The sequence below is a fragment of the Dipodomys ordii genome, unplaced genomic scaffold (assembly GCF_000151885.1).
Source record: "Dipodomys ordii isolate 6190 unplaced genomic scaffold, Dord_2.0 Scaffold1, whole genome shotgun sequence".
Lineage (NCBI taxonomy): Eukaryota > Metazoa > Chordata > Mammalia > Rodentia > Heteromyidae > Dipodomys > Dipodomys ordii.
The window spans coordinates 26,249,969-26,272,789 of record NW_012267217.1 but is presented as its reverse complement, the minus strand read 5'-3'; the positions used below and the strand labels follow the sequence as shown (position 1 = coordinate 26,272,789).

Below are 22,821 nucleotides of genomic sequence, written 5' to 3'. Positions count from 1 at the left end.
AAGTTCATGTTTTAAAGACTATTGTGGCTCACTACAAAGCTACTGAAGGGCTGGGATCTGAGGATCACAGTTTGAAGCTTGCCAGGCAGTAAAGTCTGTGAGACTTGTATTTCCAATTAAACACCAAAAAGCCAAAAGTGGAGCTATTACTCAAGTGCTATTACTCAAGAGCACCAGCCTTGAGAGAAAAAGCTAAGGGACAGCAACCAGGCCTCAAGTTCAAGATTCAGTACTGGCGTGTGCTCACGCACACGTGCACGCGCACACACACACACACACACACACACACACACATCATTGTTGTTGTTGTAGCTGCAGCATGAAAAATGCATTACAGGGCACAAGAGTGGAGGGCCTGGTAAAGAGAGCCAAGCTCTCATTGCAGATCAGCAAGTGGGCGACTTAATGACTCTCCAGATTTTAGAATTTCAGGCTTACCCCTTCATAATCATCTTCTCAGTTTGATGGTAAAACATCACCTAACTAGACAAAGTATTTTTTTCCTTCTTAATAGGTCAAAATGACTTCGTTCTTAGAATGGGACTGAGGGGGAAGGATGGTACAAAGAACTGAAGATTCACTTTTTACCTAAAACATTTCTATATTTCATGTTTTACCAATGAAACTATAAATACCAGTTTAAAAAAAAACCACAAATGTTGTGCTAGAAGCTGGGGGCTGGAATCCTACTGTAATCCTAGCTACTCCGGATGCTGATCTGAGGATTGCAGTTTGAAACCAGCCCCAGCAGGAGTCTAAGACACTTACCTCAAATAAATCACTCAGAAAAAGCTGGAAGTGGAGCTGTGGCTCAGGTGGTAAAGTGCTGGCTGTAAGTAAAAGGAGTTCAGAACAGTGCCAGGCTATGAGTTTAAGCCCCCAGACTGGCACAAAATGAATAAATAAATTGCAATACTATCAAATTATTAATAGATGTAAGTGGAGTAGAGAAAGTGCAGACTGTTATTTTATGCCACCAAGGAGTGGACTTTGAACTCTCAAGAGCCCATTTCCATCTCCTCTGCTTCTTAAAGTTAACCTGCAAGAACCTGTAAAGTTAACCTGTAGGAACTAGAGGAATTAATGAGACCCAATATCTCATCAGTGGTCACATGAGTGCTACCAGGAAATAACTTATAGCTTCAAAATGCAATAAATACCTGGGTCTGGAATATACCCCATCACTTGGGAGCTGAGGCAGGAGAATTGTGAGTTCAAGTTACAGGCCAGCCTTGGCTACCTAGTGAGACCCTGGCTCAAAGAAAAAAAAAAAAGTAAATAGCTTAAAAAAGTTAAATTGTTCTCGGTAATTTTCTCAATAACAGAAAAGGTTAAGATGACCAACAGTCAAAAAGCTCACACTAAACTACACTTCTTCAAAGAACCTTAACTGAAAGAGAGAGAGAGAGAGAGAGAGAGAGAGAGAGAGAAGCTAGCAATAACCTTGGGCAAGACATTCTACACGCAGATAGCTCTTACAGGATGAAAGCTTCTTTTTTCTAAGGAGATACAATGAAGTCCTTAGCTGGGAAATGTTAAAACATACTAGGGTTGGCATCCAACCCAGATAGATTTTATAATTCTGGACCAACAAAACCTGTTTGGCAGAAGTGTGTCTGGTATTATATGTGTATTTAGCAGAACCTTACAGATCCAGACAGCATTAACTCATAACCACATTTATAAGCAGGCTCTGTATCTTTTCCTTCCAATATTCCCTTTGCTTTCTGTTTGAATTATCAATCTGCCTTTTGAGTTTCTTGATGCTCTACACTCCTACTTCTGGCATTTGAAATAAATACCACTAAGAACATTGTGTACTTCTCATCTCACTTACTAAAATGAACATAGAAAACTATCAAAAAGAATCCAGGAAATACTGAAATGAGAAATTATACATAAAAAATAATCAATGCTGATTTGCTAACAACAGCAATGGAGGTTCACAAAAAGTACTAACTGCCAACTGAACAGAACTGTATAAACCACTTTCATCCATTATTTATCAGCTACCTTTGAGCCAAAGATAATCATTCCCAGGTCACAGATGAGCAAGCATGGAGACCTAACCATTTGCCAAGATTTATATAATCTTGTTTTATGATATCTGTGTTCCTTATGCCAATACAGTGTGCTGCAAGAGAGGCAGGACTATTAGGTAAACACACGCACACACACACACATGCATGCACACATGCATATCTTCTCTGAATGTTTCTGCTCTTCCCCCCAAATTATGTTGAGATGCTAGCCTTTAAGGAAATGGAGTCCTTGGTGGGACACAAATGAATGGAGTTAATGCCCTTAAAAAAGAGCTCCTCCTTCCGTGTGAGTTCAGAGTATGGCTGTCTATGAAGGAGACTCATCAGATACAGAATATGCAGGCCCCTTCATCTTGGACTTTTTAGCCTATAGAACTACAAGAAACAAATTAATTGCTGTATATAAGCCATTCCACCTATATTTTGTTGTTTAGGCTGATATATCAGCCCAAATGGAGTACTAACTCTGATTCTCCTTGGAACTACTAGTAAACTGGTGTCGTGTCTCTTTTTATTTTTGGTGCCAGTCCCGGGCTTGAACTCAGGCCCTGGGAGCTGTACCTAATCTTTTGTGCTCAAGGCCAGAGCTCTACCACTTGAGTCACAGCTCCATTTCTGGCTTTTTGATTGTTAATTGGAGATAAAGGGTCTCAAGGACTTTCCTGCCTGAGGTGGCTTAGAACCATGATCCTCAGATCTCAGCCTTCTCAGTAGCTAGGATTACAGGGGTGAATCACCAATGTCTACCTCTGATTCTTTCAAACTTGTCACTTGCATCATTTATTTTCTGTTCTTTTTCCAAGCCATATCACGAATTTGAATTCATGGCACATGAATTCAAAGGATATAGCCTAGAATATCATTTTGGAGTTACAAATTGCTAGGAAGAGATATCTAAATGACTGAGTTTGGTTGACATGGGCACTCTACTCCACTGATTCTAAGGGAAATAACTGTATTCGTAATGGAAATAAAGTCATGGGCACCATGTGAGACCAACTGACCAAACAGTAATTATGAATGATCTGAAGCAGTATCAACTACTTTCCGAAGATGATTATATAAAAAAATCTTACAAAATTTAAATAAAATACTATGTTGTAATGAAGTATAAAAATATGGGTGCCTGGAAACTTGGACAATGCTTATCACACTGGTCTATGACTATATGAAGTCAATGAAAAGTTAGGATTGTTCCTGCAGTTTGCTACTTTAATATCACATTATCAGTGAGCAAAGCAAAAACTAACATTTTTCCTCTAAAATAATAAACTATTAAGTGTCTCCTTAGTACAGTTGGTAGTGTGTAAGTCTCATAAAATCTTTAGTGGCCCATGAATTTGAATACACTCAAAATAGCATATAACAAGGCTGGGAATATAGTTCTGTGATAAAGGCTTGTGTTCATTCCCAGCACCTCAAAAAGGAAAAAAAAAACAATTAAAAAGAAAGATGGCATATATCATTCCTTCATGAGTCCATGCACTGTGCATTCTAAAAAATCTCATTACCCCTTGTGCATATGTTCCCAAAGCTCTACCTCTTCTTCCCGCCCCCCACCACTACTGAGCATAATGTATTTTAATTGTGACTGTTCATCAGTCTCTTTTTTTATGCCATGAATCTCCATGAAAGTTTTCCTTTGCAGATGATGTACCTTCAACATACAATGTCATTTGTGAAGCATATAAAGTATACCCATTATTTGTTACATAAACCATATGCTCCCAAATGTTCAGAATCCTCTGAAAAAATTTTAGATCCTGGATGACAGGGAAAAGCAATTCTTATTTTACCAAGAGCCAGAAGTCACATAATATCCTTTTGACCTGGAACTGGTATGTAGACCAAATCCTTCATGGAGTTTTGAAGGTTAAAAAACTATGACCTCTTAAAAGCAGAATTGAGGTGTTTTTCTCTGGAACTTGTAGCAAATCATTTACTGGTGATTACCTAATGGTGGTAATGTCTGAATTATGTCAGACAGAAAGCAACCTTTATATAAAAACCACCATCACCAGGGATTGAGGTGTGTATCTGTAGTCTCAGTTACTTAGGAGACTGAAGCAGGAGAATCATTTAACAGCCTGAGTCACATGGTGAGACTCCGTAAGAAAAACAAAAAACAAAAACAAAAAAACTCCTTTAATTCAAAATGCTCCAGAAAAGCACAGTATTTTATGCTTCAATAACAGCTTTTCCACTGAACAACAACAAAACAAAAAAACCCACCATTGTATATTAAGCAGCAGCATTCAAGGTTGAGTCTTAAATGTTACTTTAATAGTATCCACAAAGAAATATGGTTTGGTTAAGTAATGGCTTATTTTTATTTAAAACAATCTATGATTTTTACCCATTGTTTATAGAGAACTTGATTTTTAAAAAATACTTTCTTTTGTCAAATGGGTTATCTTAAGATAGGAAGAACCAAATTATTCTTTGGTTTTATTATATGGGAAAAACAACACACAGTGGTCAAACAACTTTGTGATATTTATATTCTATTGCACAGGTTTGGGTTATACAAATTAGTAACACAAGTTATTTCTTAAATTGCAAACATTTTCTAAAATATCATTACAGCAGATGCCTATTATATTAAAACATCAAGGTAGAAATCATACTTTTAATAGTTAAATGCAACATTAAAAATACTGCTGATTCAGTTAAAGAAAAACTAAAATGTGTGCTCAAATGCTCTAAAACTAGGTAGCAGGGCAACTAACAACAAGTTAAGTCACTGTGGTCCACTTTAATGTATGCATATATATGAGTATTCTTGATAACCCCTCTCCTGAAAATGCATAATGGAAACATAAAAACCCAGATAATTGATTTAAAGTAATTGTAATTCTTACTAATGCCTAAGCTCTATGGTAAAGTGTACTTTATCTAAGATAAAGTACATATCTATATATCTATGACCTCATACATTTACTAAATCATATATAAAAGACACCACACTTAGAAAGAAGAAAGAATGTTTTTAAGGTAATAGTTTTAATTCAATTATTGAGATGAAAAGACAGTGAAGCCCTGTTTACTACTTACATGAAAGAAGATTTAAAAAAAAATCACTGCACGAAATACAAAGGGTGGGGTTAGGCTGTGATATTAAACTTTTCTCTGTGTCTTTCTTGATTGTTCAAGAGCAAATTAAAGTTTCCACGGCAAATTTGTTTTCAAAATGCCGAATTGTGACACAATCACTGACTTCTCGTTTCTGAATACCTGTTAGGGAAAGAAAAGTTTTTAAGTTTTGGGTTCTTTAGTAATGAATAGTCATATTAATTCTCACAGGTATTATTTATTTTAATGGAAGCATTTCACTCTGTTCTATGAATTTCTATACTTAGTCTATCATACTACAAAAATTAACTTTTTAAATTTTTTATGTTTGTCCTTGCACTTGAACTCTGGGGCTGAGAACTATCTTTGAGCTTTATTGCTCAAGTCTAGCTCTCTACAACTAGAGCCACAGCTCCACGTCTGGCTTTTTGGTGGTTAATTGGAGATCTGGACTTTTCTACCCACAGTGGCTTCAAACTGCAATCCTCAGATTTCAGCCTCTTGAGTAGCTAGGATTATAAGCATGAGCCACTAGCCCATCCTTTAGGAAAAATAATTTTTAATTCCTTTTCTGGATTAGGTATTTTCACAGATAATAGTATAATAGATTGCTTATACCTTTACCAGCTTGAAAGGTACTAGAAATAGTCTCCATCTTGAAGAGGACCGTGGGTATGGGTACGGGTACTCAGAAATGCACATTAAAAAGAGCAGTCTTCATCCCATCAGTTTAACTTTGTTAAAAACTATGAACTAAGCCAACTTTTTTTTTTGCTAGTCCTGGGGCTTGAACTCAGGTCCTGGGCACTGTCCCTGAGTTTCTTTTGCTCAAAGCTAGCACTCTGCCACTTGAGCCAGCACTACTTCTGGCTTTTTCTGTTTATGTGGTACTAAGGATGGTACTAAGGAATCGAATCCAGGGCTTCATGCATGCTAGGTAAGCACTAAGATATATTCCCAGCCCCAAGACAATTTTAAATGTAAGAAATCAAGGAGCAAGTGTCCAATGACTCATAAGGTAAGAGAACAGTATTATTAAAAGCACGAATAAAAAGCTAGGGAAGCATTTTGGCCAGGTGACATAAGGCCAAAGAAATCATACCACAGCAAAACTGAATGACAATTCCTTACTCTCTACAGTTCTGTCACATGTCATTTCTTTTTCTTTTTGGAAGAAGTGGGGACATACTGTTATCCTGATTTTTCACTTAAGTCAAATGGTTAGGGAAAGCTACATCAGTTGTGTCAATGCTCTGAATTCCTCACTCCAAATTTCTTTCTAAGGTGACTGATTACCCTCAAAGTGACTCAAAAGGCAACTTTCCTGCTTTACATCCAGATCTCTGAAAGTACAACTGAGCATCTGGTATCAAGAGACCATTAAAGACTCTTAGTGGCTGAGCCACAGAGGAGACACAAAGTCAAACCAGGGTGGCTAGTGGAAGGTGAGGGACAAGTATCTCAATGTCTTCATTCTCTCAATAATTTTTCCATCTAAGGAATGAATTTAAGTTTAAGATGATTATATGAAATCTGAAAGTATTCTATCTATATCTAGATATAGATATAGATAGAATACTTTCAGGACATGATGTAATTTTCTTTTTCTTTTTTTTCCCAGTGTTTAACTTTTTTTTTTAATTGTGAAAATACTGTACAGAGGGGTTACAATTACATGGGCAAGATAATGAGTACATTTTTTATCAAACATTGTTGCCTCCTCCTTTGTTTCCCCTTCCCATCCCTTTCCATCTCCCACCCTGCCCCCCTCTCCACCCCCTGCCACCCCGTCCAAAGTTGTATGTAATTTTATTTTCTCACTCACAGGAAGCATATTAATATTAACGACTAGACTTCATTTCAATTGTTCAACACAATAAAGTGACAAAATAAACTTTCCTACCTGAATTTTAACATTAAAAACATTACCCTCCTTAGCTAAATCTAGGTATATTTTCATGTCCATCTGATTAAAAATTAGTAGAAAATTAAAATTCATTTTCATCACCATGTATAGCTTCTATTTTACTACATGGAAAATGCAAAGTGAAAACTAGATGGGGGACAGTTTCCTTGCATTTTCACTGCTTCTCTTTTAGCGAGAATTTAAAACATCCAGTGTTACTGGGGCAAAGTAATCGTGAAACTCTATCATGAATAAGAGTCTTTGGGTTCACTAACATCTGACCTTCCAAAGGGAGAAAGGAATTAAAAGTATGAGCACAATATTTTTTCCATGTGTCTGGTCTTTGCTTCGAGCAATATGTACAAATAGAAAATACAGGCTTTCAGGATACATATTACTTTAAATGCACACTACTACTTGCTGCCAGACCAGATGTATAGAAAAAACAAAACCAAACTATTTCGTTTCTATAGCCACTAAAGCGATATTTACTTTGTTTTAATTTGCCATAATTTGCTTATAAAAAAAACCTATCACCCTTTGGTAGTAAAGGTTCAGTATAAATAGGTGTTTGAGCTTGACATCTTTATGGTTTTTTTTTAATTGTGAAAATACTGTACAGAGGGGTTACAATTACATAGGCAAGATAATGAGTGCATTTCTTATCAAGCATTGTAGCCTCCTTCATTTCCCCTTCCCATCCTATCCTCCCTCCGCCCCCCCCCAACATCTTTATGTTCTGATTATTATTTTTTCCATTTCAATTAAGGCACCAGTAATGGTAGTTTTTGAAATATACTGTAAAATAAAAAGGTAGCATAATTAAAATTGAACAAGCAAGCATTACCTTTAATAGTTTCTCTGCGTTGCAGTTTGTAAGTTTCCTTGTCATGGCAAAGTCGATAAATAAAGAAGCCCAGGTGATCGATGTTTTCAATGCGATCAGTAATAACCATGTGCTCATGAATCAGATAGGACTGAGGCAGATAGGTTCCAGCCTACATTTAGAAAGTCTTATGTTATATGAATATCTCAAATATGTTATTCTCAACACTCTGGAAAAACAGAATTCTTAAGAGTTAATAGGCATTGACATCTGATTTTTATAAATATAGTTCTAGATTTTTTTTGAGATAGCTTCTCACTATGTTGCCTAAGCTGACCTCAAACTCCAGGGCTCTCATAATCCTCATGTCTCAGCCTCTACAGTGGTTAGTACTATAGGTGTGTGCCACTGTGCTGGTTATAAACAAGAGCTTTGTTGGAACAGAACCATTCCCTTTGGTTTACACTCAGGAATGAGGAACAGGTAGCCTGGCTGCTGGTCATAAAAGGTCCTCAAAAGTCCTTTGATACAGGATGGGACAGATATGTATACCTATCAACAGCTGTCTATGCCTGTCTTCCTGTATTGATAATTTTTTATCACCCATGAATTATGTTATTGAAACGGCCCTTGGCATAAAAAAGGTTCCTCAGATCTAGATAAGGCATCAGAATTAAACTGAGGATTAATAATATTCTCTGGTCTTTTAGGTATCCATTAAACATAATTTTACAAAGTTTACTTGTAGGTATGATTTTTTTCTTTAAAGACAGGGTTTCATATATAGCCCAAGGTGGACTTAAAACTCCCAATCTTTCTGCCTCCACTTCCAAGTGCTGGGATTAGAGGTGTGTGCCTCCTTCCCCACAATTAACTGTATTTTCTTTCTTTTTTTGTCAGTTGTGGGGCCTGAACTCTGGGCCTGGACACTTTCCCTCATCTCTTCAGTTCAAGGCTAGTGCTCTACTGCTTGAGCCACAGTGCCACTTCCAGCTTTTTCTGCTTATATGGTGCTGAGGAATGGAACCCAGGGCCTCATGCATGCAAGGCAAGCACTCTGCCACTGACCCACCTTCTCAGCCCCAGTACACTGTATTTTTTTTTTTTTTTTGGTCAGTTGTGGGGCTTGAACTCTGGGCCTGGACACTGTCCCTCAGCTCTTCAGCTCAAGGCAAGTGCTCTACCACTTGAGCTACAGCACCACTTATGGTTTTCTAGTGGTTTATTGGAGATAGGAGTCTCAAGGTCTTTCCTGCCTGGGCTGGCTTTGAACCGTGATCATCAGATCTCAGCCTCCTGAGTAGCTAGGATTACAGACGTGAGCCACCAGTGCCCAGCTTAAACTGTATTTTCATTTCAACATATAAAACATTACGGAAATAAAATTACTTGTCTTAGTTCTTCTTTGTAAAACTCTTGATTATATTCTCATAAGATGGCCTCCAATAGGGCTAACTTTTCAACAGGGAATTCCAAGACTCTATAACAACATCCCTAGTTAAGGAAATATGAAATACTTCATACCTTGATGTTAATAAGTAACTCCAGCAGGTTTCTGGGTGGCATAACAATGGAAGTGTTCAAAGGAATCACGTAGCACTTGTCCAGGTTAAGATCTAGATAGGCAGTGAGTCTCTGAGAAAATAATTATAGTTAATATTTTTGATTTTTAAGAGTAACTGCTACATTAATATAGGCCATCTTTAGAATGCAGAAATCACTTGCATTTTAAGAAATGAAGAATTTGGTGGGACAAACATAAAAGTAGGAATAGAAGAGGAAGTTATTGCTAGTAAGTGAAACTCTTAACAAGTTTCTATAATAAAGAATGACTATACCTGCTAAAATTAACTGCAAATACCTATGAGCCAGCTAATTAACCCCTACTTACAAGGTCTGACTGTGGTTATGTAAATATTACTTTCTCTCCTATGTACCTCAAATATTAGGATGATCTTTAAAGAAATAGAAAGACAGTCTCTGAAATTACTTTTTGTCTCTTGTTGTTCAAGTAAGAAGGCTCAGTAAACAAGGACAATCTTATAGGATTGTTTTGATGACTAAGTTAGACCAAACCATGCAAACACTTGGATTTCTCAGTGCTACCTATTATTTAATATTTGCTTGTGATAAGAGTTATTATCTTGAAACAATTTTTCATAAATGGTATTTATAAATACATATATTTAAATAATGATGTATTTAAAAGGCACAAAAGTTTGTATAGCTAACTTCACTGATATGTTTGAGTATTCATCATGGCAAAGACATAAAAGCCAAAGGCAATCAGTGAATTTGTACATCTCAGAACCCTGGTTTGAAAAAACAAATTCTTGGGATAAAAGTACTGAGTAAATTAAAATATACATTAGATAACTAATACTATATTATCAGGTTCTTTGTGTCTGTGAGTGTGCTGGTACTAGGGCTTCAATTTAGGGCCTGGTATTCTTATTTAGGTTTTTTGCTCAAGGCTGCCACTTTACTTCTCAAGCCACAGTTTCACTTCTGGCTTTTTGCTGGTAAACTGAAGAATCTTAATGGATTTTGTCTTCCTGGGCTGGCTTTGAACAGTGCATGATCCTTAGACTTCAGCCTCATGAGAAGCTAGGATTACAGGTGTGAGCCACAGGGGCCCAGCATCAGGTTCATTTTCAGGTTAATACATCACCATTATGTGATGATGATGCTTATAACTATGTAGAGGGACATTCTCATTCTTAAGAGATAAGAACTTAAGTCTTTAGGGGAAAAGTGTCAAATGAGAAAGACAGAGATAAAACATATATGGGAAAATGTTGGAGTCAAGTAACTCTGGGCATCTGCTATTTTGCATTACATAAAAAACGCTGACAATGTGGGGGAAATGCAGGCCAATCAAGATGCAAATTAACTTATTAGTTATTAATTTCTGAAAATGTTACTAAGGAATGGACACACAAATGACTTCCTACCTAAGAAAATGTAGGAATGGGTAAGAAATACCCACTTTGTTTGCCAGCAAACAAAGCAAAGGAAAAAACAACAGTAAGACATGGGAAGGTCAGGCCAGTAAGGGGTCAGCTTCAGATATAGTAGTGCTACCACATGTGAATAGGTTCTCTTGTAGGGCTGAAAAAACCATGTCCATTTTGGGTTTTTTGTTTGGAAACAGGATCTTACTACATAGCCCAGGCTGATCTTGAACTCTTGATTCGTTTACCTCAATCTCATGAATGCTAGGATTACAAGCATCTGTCATCATGCTCAGCTTTTCCAAATCTATTTTTTTAAGTAAAATCTAACCTCTAGGTAGAATAATTTAGCAATATTGAACTCCAAAATCGCAAAAGATAGACTTAAAGAACCTGCATTCTTTTTACCACTGTGGACATTTGGCTCACCTTGTTAAAATCATGAACAATGTTGGCAGGATCACTATCTGCAAACTCTGGCACAGGCACACTGATGAATTCAACCTCATCTTCTTCAAAGATCTTAATGTTTTCCTCAATGGTCTGATAGCGAGCAGCGGGGGCAGCAGCAGATGGCTCATTTAAGTTGACATCATCCTTGATGTACTTTATTCCACAGTAGTACACGTCATCTGGCTACAGAGAATTTAAACACCTCAGCAATTCAGTATGAGACAGGTTTTTAAATGTAAGCATTACTTAAGCTGCCACTTCTATTAAATACCGTTCAGCTTGCAAACTCTTACTTTCAGATGACAAGTCAGACAGCTTAATTATAGATTTAACACATTCCTTAAGACCAGGTTTTTGAAGTATTATTTTTTTTAAATGGCTTCAAAAGAAGAACAGTACTGATTTCCCCTTTACTTTTGTGGTAGATAAAAACAGAATATAAAAACAATTATCCATTAGGTGACAAATATAAAGAAACACATAGGCCTACTCCTACCTGTAGGTACTGTTTTGTTCACAAAAGAACATATTCAGAATCAACTCGTATTATTTTAGAAAGAATATATACAAATATATATGTATATTTTCCTTTCTTCTTTTTTGTGCCAGGTCCTGGGGCTAGAACTCAGAACCTGGGTACTATCCTTGAGCCTTTTTCTCAAGGTTAGCACTTGATCACTTAAGCCACAACTCCACTTTGAGCTCTTTGGTGATTAACTGGAGATAAGAGTCTCACAGCTTTTCCTGTCCAAGCTGGCTTTGAACTGCTATCTTCAGATCTCAGCCTCCTGAATAGTGAAGATTACAGGAATGAGCCACTTTCAAAACTGCTGATGACATTCATTTATTTGGTGATTTTTCCCTTTTAATTCCAAAGATAGGTAATTTTTCTGAAATTCTGAGTTTTCCTTAAACTGTATCACAATTAAGTGGATGGTATTATAGCAAATATTTATATTATTTTATCTTTCCAGATTTAAAGAGTGTGTGTGTGTGTATATATATATATATGTGTGTGTGTATGTATGTATATATGTGCAATAAAAACTAGGGGAAGGACTTATAATAACAGTTTGGCATCAAATGTTATCTGGGGACAATGGAAAGAAAATTATTTTTTCTTGCTAAAAATATTTTAAGATACTTTTCCTAGTATTTCAGTAATGTCTACCAATTTGTCATCATCATAAATAATACAACAAATGAGCAAAAAATATATCTTCTGGCAGAATATTTCAAAATTAAATTTTAAATTTGAATTTTAAAAAATGTATTTGTCAACTGTTTTCTTTGAAGTTTAGAACACTGAAATATTTGTGGAAATTTTAAAATAAATTTCTCCTGCAAGATTCCTTAAATGGGGCTAGGCAACATATGCATGTAATCCCGGGCAACCACAGAATTGGTTTTTGAAGTCAACCTGGGCAAAAAGAAAAGGTTGATGAGCCTCCATTTCAACAAACAAGTCAGGCATGGAGTTTCACATTTGTTAGCCCCATTATTCAGGAGACCTAGTTAGAACTGTGGTCTGAGGCTGGCCATAGGCAAAACCATAAGATCCTACTTAAAAACCAAATGTTATGACTTTCATCTCCCCAGCAAGTCTGAGCCCTAAGTTCAAATGCCAGTACTGTCAAAAAATAAAGAAAAAGAAGAAAAAATATATATACAAACTCCTGAATTAACTAGGAAAAACATAACAACACAACAGATAAATCATAATTAAGTGGGAGAAAATCTATGGGATTCTACTAAACACTGTTAATAGCAACTGTCATCCTAAATTACTTCAATATCACTGTTGTAGTCACATGGTTCTTTAAACAAACCAGTGACTTGGAGGCTGTAGAAACATGCTGACAGTATATTCTGGTCCTAAGAGCAAAAGGTTACTGTGTGGATGGAGCAAACTGGCTCTCAATGATAACATGACAGCATTTATGGCTAATGTATTTATCCAACTGGTGATTAATAACACTATACACCCTCTTCCTTATTAATAAATGTTATTTAATTTTGAAATAAATCACCATGCAATCTAAGTCCTTATTTTAATCAAGAACATCTAAAAATTCTGTTACTCTGCTTCTACTAGCTATGTGTTTAATAGGTGTGGAAAGCACATGATCAGGTTAAGCACAGCTTTAATACAGAACCCCTCTGGCTAAAGGCCATCCACAGAAACAAACTTAGAACAAGTCAGGAACAATTTTCTTTCTTTATTTTCTTTTTTATTTTCGCCAGTCCTGGAACTTGAACTACTGGAACTTGGGCACTGTCCCTAAGCTTCTTTTGCTCAAGGCTAGCACTCTACCACTTGAGCGACAGTGCCACTTCTGGCTTTTTCTGTTTACGTGGTACTGAGACATCGAACACAGGGCTTCATACATGCTAGGCAAACACTCTAACACTAAGCCACCAGCCCCTCAGGGACAATTTTCTAATGCTCATGATGGAAAAGAAAAAAAAAGTTTTTGTTTTGTTTTTTAACTACTTACTTGAAGTGCAAAGTATTTGTACAGGTATGCACCTCCCAGAATGACACCTGCAAGCATGAATGCGAGCCCAAAGCACATGCACCAGCACCAGGCTCTTCTCTGTCCCACAGGGACAATGTCATCCGGGTCCTAAAAGATGAAAATGACAGCCAGTCAACACTGAGCTTCAAGCAGAATCTCAGGATGGAAAAAACCCTCAGCTTTATCATTTTAATAAATGGAGACAGAAAAGACCAAAGGAATTAGACTCGTATCAAAATCAACCTAGGAGCAGTGCCAAGACTCATCCAACTGGCTGGAGAATATTGGTCCTTATGAAGTATTCTTACTGCCAATTCTTAATACCCCACCGATTAACTGTGTCTTGAGCAATGACACTTCTATTTTCTATGCACAACTTTTGGCAAATCTTCTAGTAGTAAAATTCAGAAAAGGTTACAAACGCAACTTCCCCATACAGTATCCTGATATTAAACCTTGTATATCACAGATTCAGGGTTATCTGTCAGGTTATTTATAAAAATTCTTAGCTTGCTACATCTAGGTAGATAATATTTTATTCCAGGTATGAAACCATTCTAATAATCCACAAGAAAAAGCTAACAGAAAATAGGAAAGAAAATTCTTTACACAGTTAGAATCTTAAAAACATAAAAATAAAAGACAAAGTCCTAGACACCTCATGCCTATAATCCTAGCTACTCAGGAAGATGATATCTGAGGATCACAGTTCAAAGCCAGCTGGAGCAGAAAAATCCCTGTGAGACTCTTATCTTCAATTAGCCATTCAAGAACTAGAAGTGGTGCTGTGGCTCAAAGGCTCCAGGCTAACCTGGAGCAAAAGAGCTCAGAACAACAACCAGGCCCTGAGTTTAAGCCCCACAACCAACAACAATAAAAGGACCAAGTTACTGACCGAGAATAGCCTACAATACTGCTCTAAATTTCTTCATTTTATTGTGGAAATATAATGTTATTAACTCAAAAATGAACTGAGTTAAAATAAGACCCAATATGGAAAAAAGTATATGCAGCCTCTACGTATAATATAGTACAAATAAGATCTTAAAGAAAAACTACATGAATAATGCACAAAAACAGAGTGGGTTTATCAGATCAAAAAAACAGATATGGCTGAAGCAAATAGATTGCACTCTAGCCTAAATCCTTGCAAATATTCTCTACCACTTGAGCCACACCCTTGGTTTTTTGTTTTATTTTGTTTTTCAGGTAGGGTTTCATGCTTTTGTCCAGGCCAGATTTGAGCTACAGTCCTTGTATTTCTGCCTTCTGGGTAGCGGGGACCACAGGTGTGTGTCACCATGTACAACTTGTTTCAAACCACAATCCTCTGATCTCTACCTTTGAAGTCGCTGTGATTAAATGCATGTGCCACCAATTTGACTCTATTTTCAATCCTAGGGAAATTTGATTTTGATGCCACTGGGAAAAGTCCATTTTCAAATGTTACACACCAAGAACAATGTAAGGCTAAATAGTGTGCTCTCTGAGGTTCTGTCTTTAAACAGAATTTCAAACTGTACAACAAATACTATTTAATCTGAGGATCAGATGAAACACTGTGTTACATTTTGCTGAAATACTTGTCAATATGCTGTGTGTATACCAAAGGCAGCAGAATGTAATGAGAATAGCCTAGAAGGATTTGTCTCATCATGTAAAATATCCTATTTGTGAAAAGTTGTAAGGATCTTATGGCATCATACAGTATTATGAAACCTAATGATAAAATATACCTGTTTTGCTTGAGCCTTATCTGATACAAACATCTACAGAGATAAGAAATTCTTAACCTAATTAATTTCAAGGTGGTGGCTAGGGTGGGGGAGTGGTGGTGGAAATGAGAGATGGCAGCAGCCATTCCCAGCTATTGAGACAACCACATGTGGGCACACACCCATCCTATCTGATAAGCTCTCTCCTAACCGTCTGTAAATAAATGAATAGCCAGCCACAGAAAGATACCTATAGAAGCATACACTGCCTCAGCTACCATACTGGTTGCATTTTTGAAGACTTTTTATCATTAAGGTATTTAACAAACAATACATAATTCCGAGAATAAATTGGGGAAACAGTGTTTTATTGTGAAAAGTGGGGCTGGATGGATCTGGATAACAGGTAAATAAAGATAGGAGACAGGTCCTAACAGGAAAATGCACATGGAGCAAGAAAGAGAGGATGAGTTTGGGGAAGAATTTCCAGGGGAGATAATGTGTGAGTCTGATGGCAAAGGATTCTCATCACCTAGGTAAAACAGAGTTAAGAGAAACACTAGGTGAGGCAAAGAATGAAAATCAGACCCAGAATACATGACATTGCCAAGGGCCCAATATGGTGGTAAGGGTTCTAAGAGATGAAGATATAATTGTGGCATATTACAAAAGGCCTGTTAGACCCATAGTGTGGCATGGAATTTCCATGTTACATAAAAATCAATAAAAGGAAAAAAACTAAATATTCAAGAATCTTACACTTAAACACACATTATTTATTCAGCACCTCATTAATATGAAACATAGTTTGAGAATAAGGGGGATAAATTAGTCTTTGAACAGTCATAGTATGAACTGAAAATCCACACACCAACCAGGAAATTGATAAGAGCTACCAAATCTACATCTATCTAATTTCTTTCATCTCCCTCCAAATTTCTAGTGATCACTTTCTACCTTGCCTTAGAAAAATTCACACAGAGATCCTATCTCTGGCCACTAGATTATCAGGTTCTTGTGAGTATCTGTTCATGTTTATTTTGCATTACTGGTAACTCTAAGCCATGCTTGACACGTACCGGGCATGCAAATATTTGTTAAGCTGACTATTTAATTTGTTATGATTCACAAAAGTGAATCAACAGCCAGTAAGATAACTGGGGGTGGGGGGGCGCTAGGGGGAAGCAGCATAATAATGTACCAAGCACAAGAAACTTGTTATTCAGCAAAAACAACAGTCTTACTTTGCCTAGTCCAACACCTATCAAGAGCCTGTTACCTGCACGGTACTATGCTAGATCCTATAGGAAATTCAAATCATACCAAGCCATGGGTCAAGACATGAACTATTTGTGGACAGAACTAAAACTACATGACAGATAAACAATGCCCCATTATGCAATCTGAATCATGGTAAAGTGTTTATTAAAGTGCATTCAAGGTTTAGATTTAAAAGTGTTCAATTAAAAGTGTTTCTCTCTTCCCTTCCCTCTGTGTGGGTGTCTCTTTTGTTTGCCAATACTGGAGCTTGTCTCACTCTTGTTCTTTCCTTCAAGTCTGGTATTCTACTACCTGAGCCATACCTTCACTTCTAAAAGTCTTTTTAGGGCTGGGAAGGTGGCTCAAATGGTAGAGTGCTAGCCTTGAGCTGAAGAGCTGAGGGACAGTGCCCAGGCCTAGGACCCCCTCCCAAAAAAATGCTGATTTTAACCTATGAAAGAATAAGCTTTATTTGAAGTCCTATGACCATCTCAATATATAGAAAATTCAACTTCCATTCATAATAAAGCTTTTGGCAAACTAGTTAGAGATAAATTCATTTAATATTCCAACACATTTCATACTTATTGGTGAAACTTCAGACTTATACCACACCCTTTTAAGTGAAGAACAGAGATGTCCAATAAAAGCAGTTCTTTGTTTCTGCTCAATATTGTAATAGAGATCCAAGGAATAACAAGAACAAGGATTAGAAAAAAAGGAAAACGAAACTGTCATTATTTGTAAATGAACTACAGTAGAAAATCTAACGATGTCAATTTTTTCAAACTCAAGAGTTCAGCAAGATTACTAAAGATCAGTTATCAAAAATCAACTGAAGCCAGATGTTGGTGGCTCACACCTATAATGCTAGCTACTCAAGAGGCTGAGATCTGAGGATTGTGGTACAAAGACAGCCTAAGCAGGAAAGAGTCTCTGAGACTCTTATTTCCAACAAACTATTCAGAATAAGCCAGAAGTGATGCTGTGGCTCATGTGGTAGAGCGCTATCCTTGAGTACAAAGAAGCTAAGGGACAGCACCAGGGCCTTGAGTTCAAGTCCCAGGATTGGCAAAAATAAAATAAATCAACTGAGCCAAAAAATGTATATAGGAATATTCACAGACCTTATTGATAATATCCTCAAATTATAAACAACTCAATATTCATCAACTGTTATTAACTGAGGTGTATTCATACTGTGTAACAGACCAACGTAAAAAAGGACCAAAAGTAATCCATTCTAGCATGGCTAAATCTCAAAAACATACTAAGTAAAAGAAATCCAACCTAGCAATAAAAGAAAATATACCAATGCCAAGTGCTGAGGAAAGAATAAACAAAGGGAACTGTCAACTTTCCTACCGTTGACAAGAGATGGCATAATTACTTTAGAAAATTTGGCTGTAACTAATAATTCTAATCATAGATATGTAATTCTAAAAAGTTTTTGCATGTGTACATAAAGAAATATGTGCCAGTGGCTTACGCCTGTAATCCTGTATACTCAAGAGGCTGAGATTTGAGGATTTATGATCTTCAGACTGATTTGAAGCCAGTCTTGGGTAGGAAAGACTCTTATCTCCAATTAACCAGCAAAGCAGCAAGTAAAGTGGTAGAATGACACCTAAGAGCAAGAGCTAAGGAATAGTACCCAGGCCCTAAGTTTTTGTCACAGCATACAAACATACATACAGAATCTGTCTGTTCCAATAATGTGCAAATAACAAAATATTGGAAACAATCTAAATGTCCATCATGAGAAGATTATAGACTTACCAAATAATACTGCTAAAAAGAATCAGCTTGCACTGCTAATTTTTAGATAAACCTAAAATTGAACAGCAAGTTTCATTAAGGCAAGTTATACTATATACAACTATATGTTCAAATATATGTATGATATTTTAGACTTTAAATAAAATGTACTATAGACTATGTTTTTGTATTTTTTTAAATTAACAAGAAAAAGTAAAATCACTAAGAGCTATGAGTTTCTTCACTAGGATGTATAACTTTACCTGGCCTAATTTAAAAGAAGTCAACGAGACAGTTCCTCCTCTGTACTGCAATAAAACTGGTACATCTTAAACTGTGCTTATAAGGCAACAGAACTCCCACAGGTGATGTACAATTATCATCTCATTAATCTTCCTGAAGATATAAGATATTAGCCCAGTTTATAAGGCACTGAAGCACAGACTGGCCTCTAATCATCCCTTAATGGTAGATACAGAAAGATGTATTCTCATAGCTGGATACCAGTGGCTCATACCTATAATCCTAGCTTCGCAGAAGACTGAGAACTAAGGATTGCAGTTCAAGCCAGTCAAGGGCAGGAAAGTCTATGAGATGCTTATCTCCAATAAATTACTCAGAAAAAGCGAAAGTGGCACTATGGCATAAGTGGTAGAGTGTTAGCCTTGAGCTCAGAGAGACTCAGGGACTATACCTAGGCCAAGTTCAAGCCCCAGTACCACAAAAAAAGTATTCTCATGCCAGGCACTGGTGGCTCATACCTGCAATCCTGGCTACTTAGAGAATTGAAATCTGAGGTTCAAGGTTTGAAGAAAGCCTTGGAAGACAAATCCAAGAGACTTAATCTCCAATCAATCAACAAAAAGTAGAAGTTGAAGTGTGGCTCAGTGGTAGTGCTAGCTTTGAGTGAACAAGTAAAGCAAGAGTGCAAGACCCTGAGTTCAAGTGCCAGTACCAGCACCAAAAAAAAAAAAAAAAGCACTCTTGCTATAGCACCCCAACACACCAAATTCTAGTTCAAATAAAAGCTTATCCAATGACAAAGTAAAATTACTTAATCAATTATATTTTAAGCAAAATGAAGGATAAATGGTTGTTACCTCAATTAGTTAAGAATTAGGTCACCTCAATCATTTCCCTAAGAGGCTTGGGAAAATGTGCTTCAGTTACAAACTTAGCTCAAATAAAATCTAAGATTTTTTGCATACAATTTTTATTTTGTTTTCAAACTAAATTTTTATTTTGTTCTCAAACTAAACAAATCACTTTACAGCCTTAGGCGCTTCTATTTGAGCCTTCTTTATATGATGAATGAAGCTTTTAAGAGCCATTTTACAAAGTTCTCAAAGGCACTATTTTTTTTATTACAGCAAATGAAATAGCAATGCTTTAGAAGCCAGAATACTAAAGAGAAAAGTATCTCCTGGCACTAAAAATTATAGTCTAAGCCAAGTTTGGTGGTGCATGCTTGTAATCTCAGCACTCAGGAGACAAAGGCAGGAAGATCTCTCAAGTTCCAGACCAGCCTGGACTACATAGTGAGACCCAATCTGAATTTCCTCCCTCAACCAAAAAATTATAGTACCAAACACACAAAGGGGGGAAAAAATGACAGAAAAAAAAACAAGTATGAAAATAAGACATGTAAGTGGAAGCCTGGAGATATGGCTCTAGATGTAATGACTATCTAGCATGTGAAAGGTCAAGTACTATCAATTTATTAAAAAATAATAGTAAAGCATGTTGGAATAACACAGGAGAATACTGGTGTATACAGGCTAGCTGCCTATGATATGTTCTTGGGACTGAATAATGCTGTCAAACCAGAGAATTACCTGCCAATATTTTTTTTAATGATGACTCACATTATTTTTTTTAAAATAAAATGGATTACTCAATGTTCTATAGCATTCTCAATTCCTATGTTAGCATTTTTTCCCAGCTTGAAGACTAAGCATATAATGTGGATGGATTTTGAACCCAGCAACTATGACTGGGAACATCTCCGTCTGGAAGAATTTAATCATATAATACAGTAATCGATCTAAACTACTAAATTTAAGAATTTGAGTTCTGTGTTAAAGAATGTTCTTCTATTCACCTGGCTTCTTTCTACATTAGGTTACTTTTCCTCAGTATATAGGCACCAAAAAAACATGATTTAGTCCACATTAATAGCACTGATTACCAAATGTATCTGCTATAGGTAAAACATATCTCCTAGCTGATAATCTATAAAGACATCAAACATTTGATTACCAAACTCAAATTGTGCTTCCAAATTTGCATTTTCAATTAGGATTGCTATTATCTTAAAGACTATAGAGACAAAGTTCATGTAAGAAATATGCTTGATACATAAACAGGAAGCAGTTTTTCAAGTGGTTGGCCTTATATAGAGAGGAACAGAAAGCTGCTCTTTATATTTGTCGCTGCCACATTTCACAAAGGTTTCTCATCTCTTGTCAGTCAATGCTAATTAAATGGCCGAGTATTGAGTCAAAATTAGAAAGTACTTTGTGTTATAATCAATAAAAGTTATTGAAGTATTTTACATCTGGAATAGATTACAAAAAGAACGTAATCTCAAATTATACAATGTCTTGTATAGTTTCTCATTAATATACTTTTGCTAACAAATCCAACAACATATGAAGAGAAGGAAAATAAAACAGTAATGCTACTGTATGATAACTCTTATGAGAAATCTATGAAATCTGAAAGAAACTATTAACACCATATAAAATTAGCATAGGTCGAGGTTAAAGAAAATTAGGTCAGAACTAAAAGGGAAAAAAAATCAGGCAGCTTGGACATGCATTTAGGGCTGGGTCATAACTTAATCTCTTTTCCATCATTAGGGACAGCAAAGTTTCTGGTGCAAAGTAAAATAGGAACATATGTACAACTTAAAATTTTATTTTTTCCTAAGAAATTTAAGATCTCCTAATCTTTTCTCTATATAGCTTAAAAAATGACTATCATTTACAGGTGTTAAGAAAGCCTAGATTAGGTGTCTGTTAACAAAAGCATTATGTGAGACATCTTTTTAAAAAAATTATTTTTTATGTGGTTGTAAGGATCAAACTCAGAACCTTGTACATATGAAGCATATCACTGAACTATATTTTCAGCTTGTAATTATTGCTAATGTTAGCCTTTAGATAAAGTCATGAAAATGGTATTTTCTACCACTGACTGAGTCACATTAGAATCATATGGTTTCTAATTCCAATTGTCTTCCTAAAAATTTAAGCATATTGTATTTCTGTGTAATACATTATAAAATTGTCAAGACTGGACAAAAATAAACCTGTCCTGGACTCATTTTTTAATAAATGTTCCATTTTAATGTCATAGGTAATTAATAAGCAATCATATTTCTTTATCACAGTGCTGGAGACAGAACCCAAGGCCTCATGCACTCTACTACAGAGCTATATTCCCTGTCCACATGAAGCAATTTAAATGTAGAAACTTCTAAGTATCTTCAACAGAAGTTTGAAATTTTGCAAATTAGCCCAAATTACTAGGGCAAGCTGAGGTCTTTAATCCCAGTAGTACAAAGGAGGCTGAGATAGGAAGACTGCAAGTTCAAAGCCAGCCAGACGATGGTGGCTCATGCCTGTAATCCTAACTATTCAGGAGGCTAAGCTCTAAGGATAACAGTTCAAAGCCAGCCCGGACAGGAACATCCAGGAGACTCTAATCTCCAATTAACCACCAGAAAACTGGAAGTGGCACTGTTGCTCAAGTGGTAGAGCGCTCGCGGTGAGCTGAAGAGCTCAGGGACAGTGCCCAGGCCCAGAGTTCAAGCCCCACTATGAACAAAAACAAACAGTTCTTAAGATCAGAGGTATTTGCCTCTCTAAAGTGTACAGGTAAGAAATGCTTTGACATATGGGCTGTATTGGGTATCATTGTTCATGTGTTCCATAAATACTGAGTGAAAAGAATATATTTTAAAATGTTCCAAATTTGTAAGTGAAATATATATATATATATATGTATGTGTATATATATATATATATATATATCAGACAAAATGACATTTGACTTTGCTTCTTAATTTTTAACACCACCATTCTGTAGGCTCTTGGACCCAGAAAGATGATTTTCTTGTGAAAGAAAACATAGGCATTTAAGTAGGTTGTGGTTAATTCAGTTTACATAACTAGTTGGTCTTTGTTATCTACATTATATGTTTCATTAAGGTTGAAGTTCTTAGTAATTTTGGGATTTCTACTATTGTGCCTGGCCATGTAATAGATGCTTCTGAATATGTCATTGGTACAGTGCTCAGAAAGAAAGATCCC

At 36.2% G+C, this 22,821-nt stretch overlaps 1 protein-coding gene across 1 annotated transcript in view; it reads right to left on the bottom strand.

Moving 5' to 3' along the window:
* Window positions 1-4,303: 4,303 nt before the first annotated feature.
* The window catches only part of Itm2b (integral membrane protein 2B), a 28,473-nt gene continuing 9,955 nt past the window's right edge, over window positions 4,304-22,821 (bottom strand). Inside the window, exons 2-6 of the mRNA XM_013009734.1 lie at window positions 13,752-13,880; window positions 11,230-11,436; window positions 9,371-9,481; window positions 7,868-8,018; window positions 4,304-5,276 (exon numbers count right to left, since the gene is read on the bottom strand). Coding sequence (XP_012865188.1) covers window positions 5,191-5,276; window positions 7,868-8,018; window positions 9,371-9,481; window positions 11,230-11,436; window positions 13,752-13,880 — 684 coding nt within the window. The 3' untranslated portion in view covers window positions 4,304-5,190. The remainder of the gene's footprint in view (window positions 5,277-7,867; window positions 8,019-9,370; window positions 9,482-11,229; window positions 11,437-13,751; window positions 13,881-22,821) is intronic.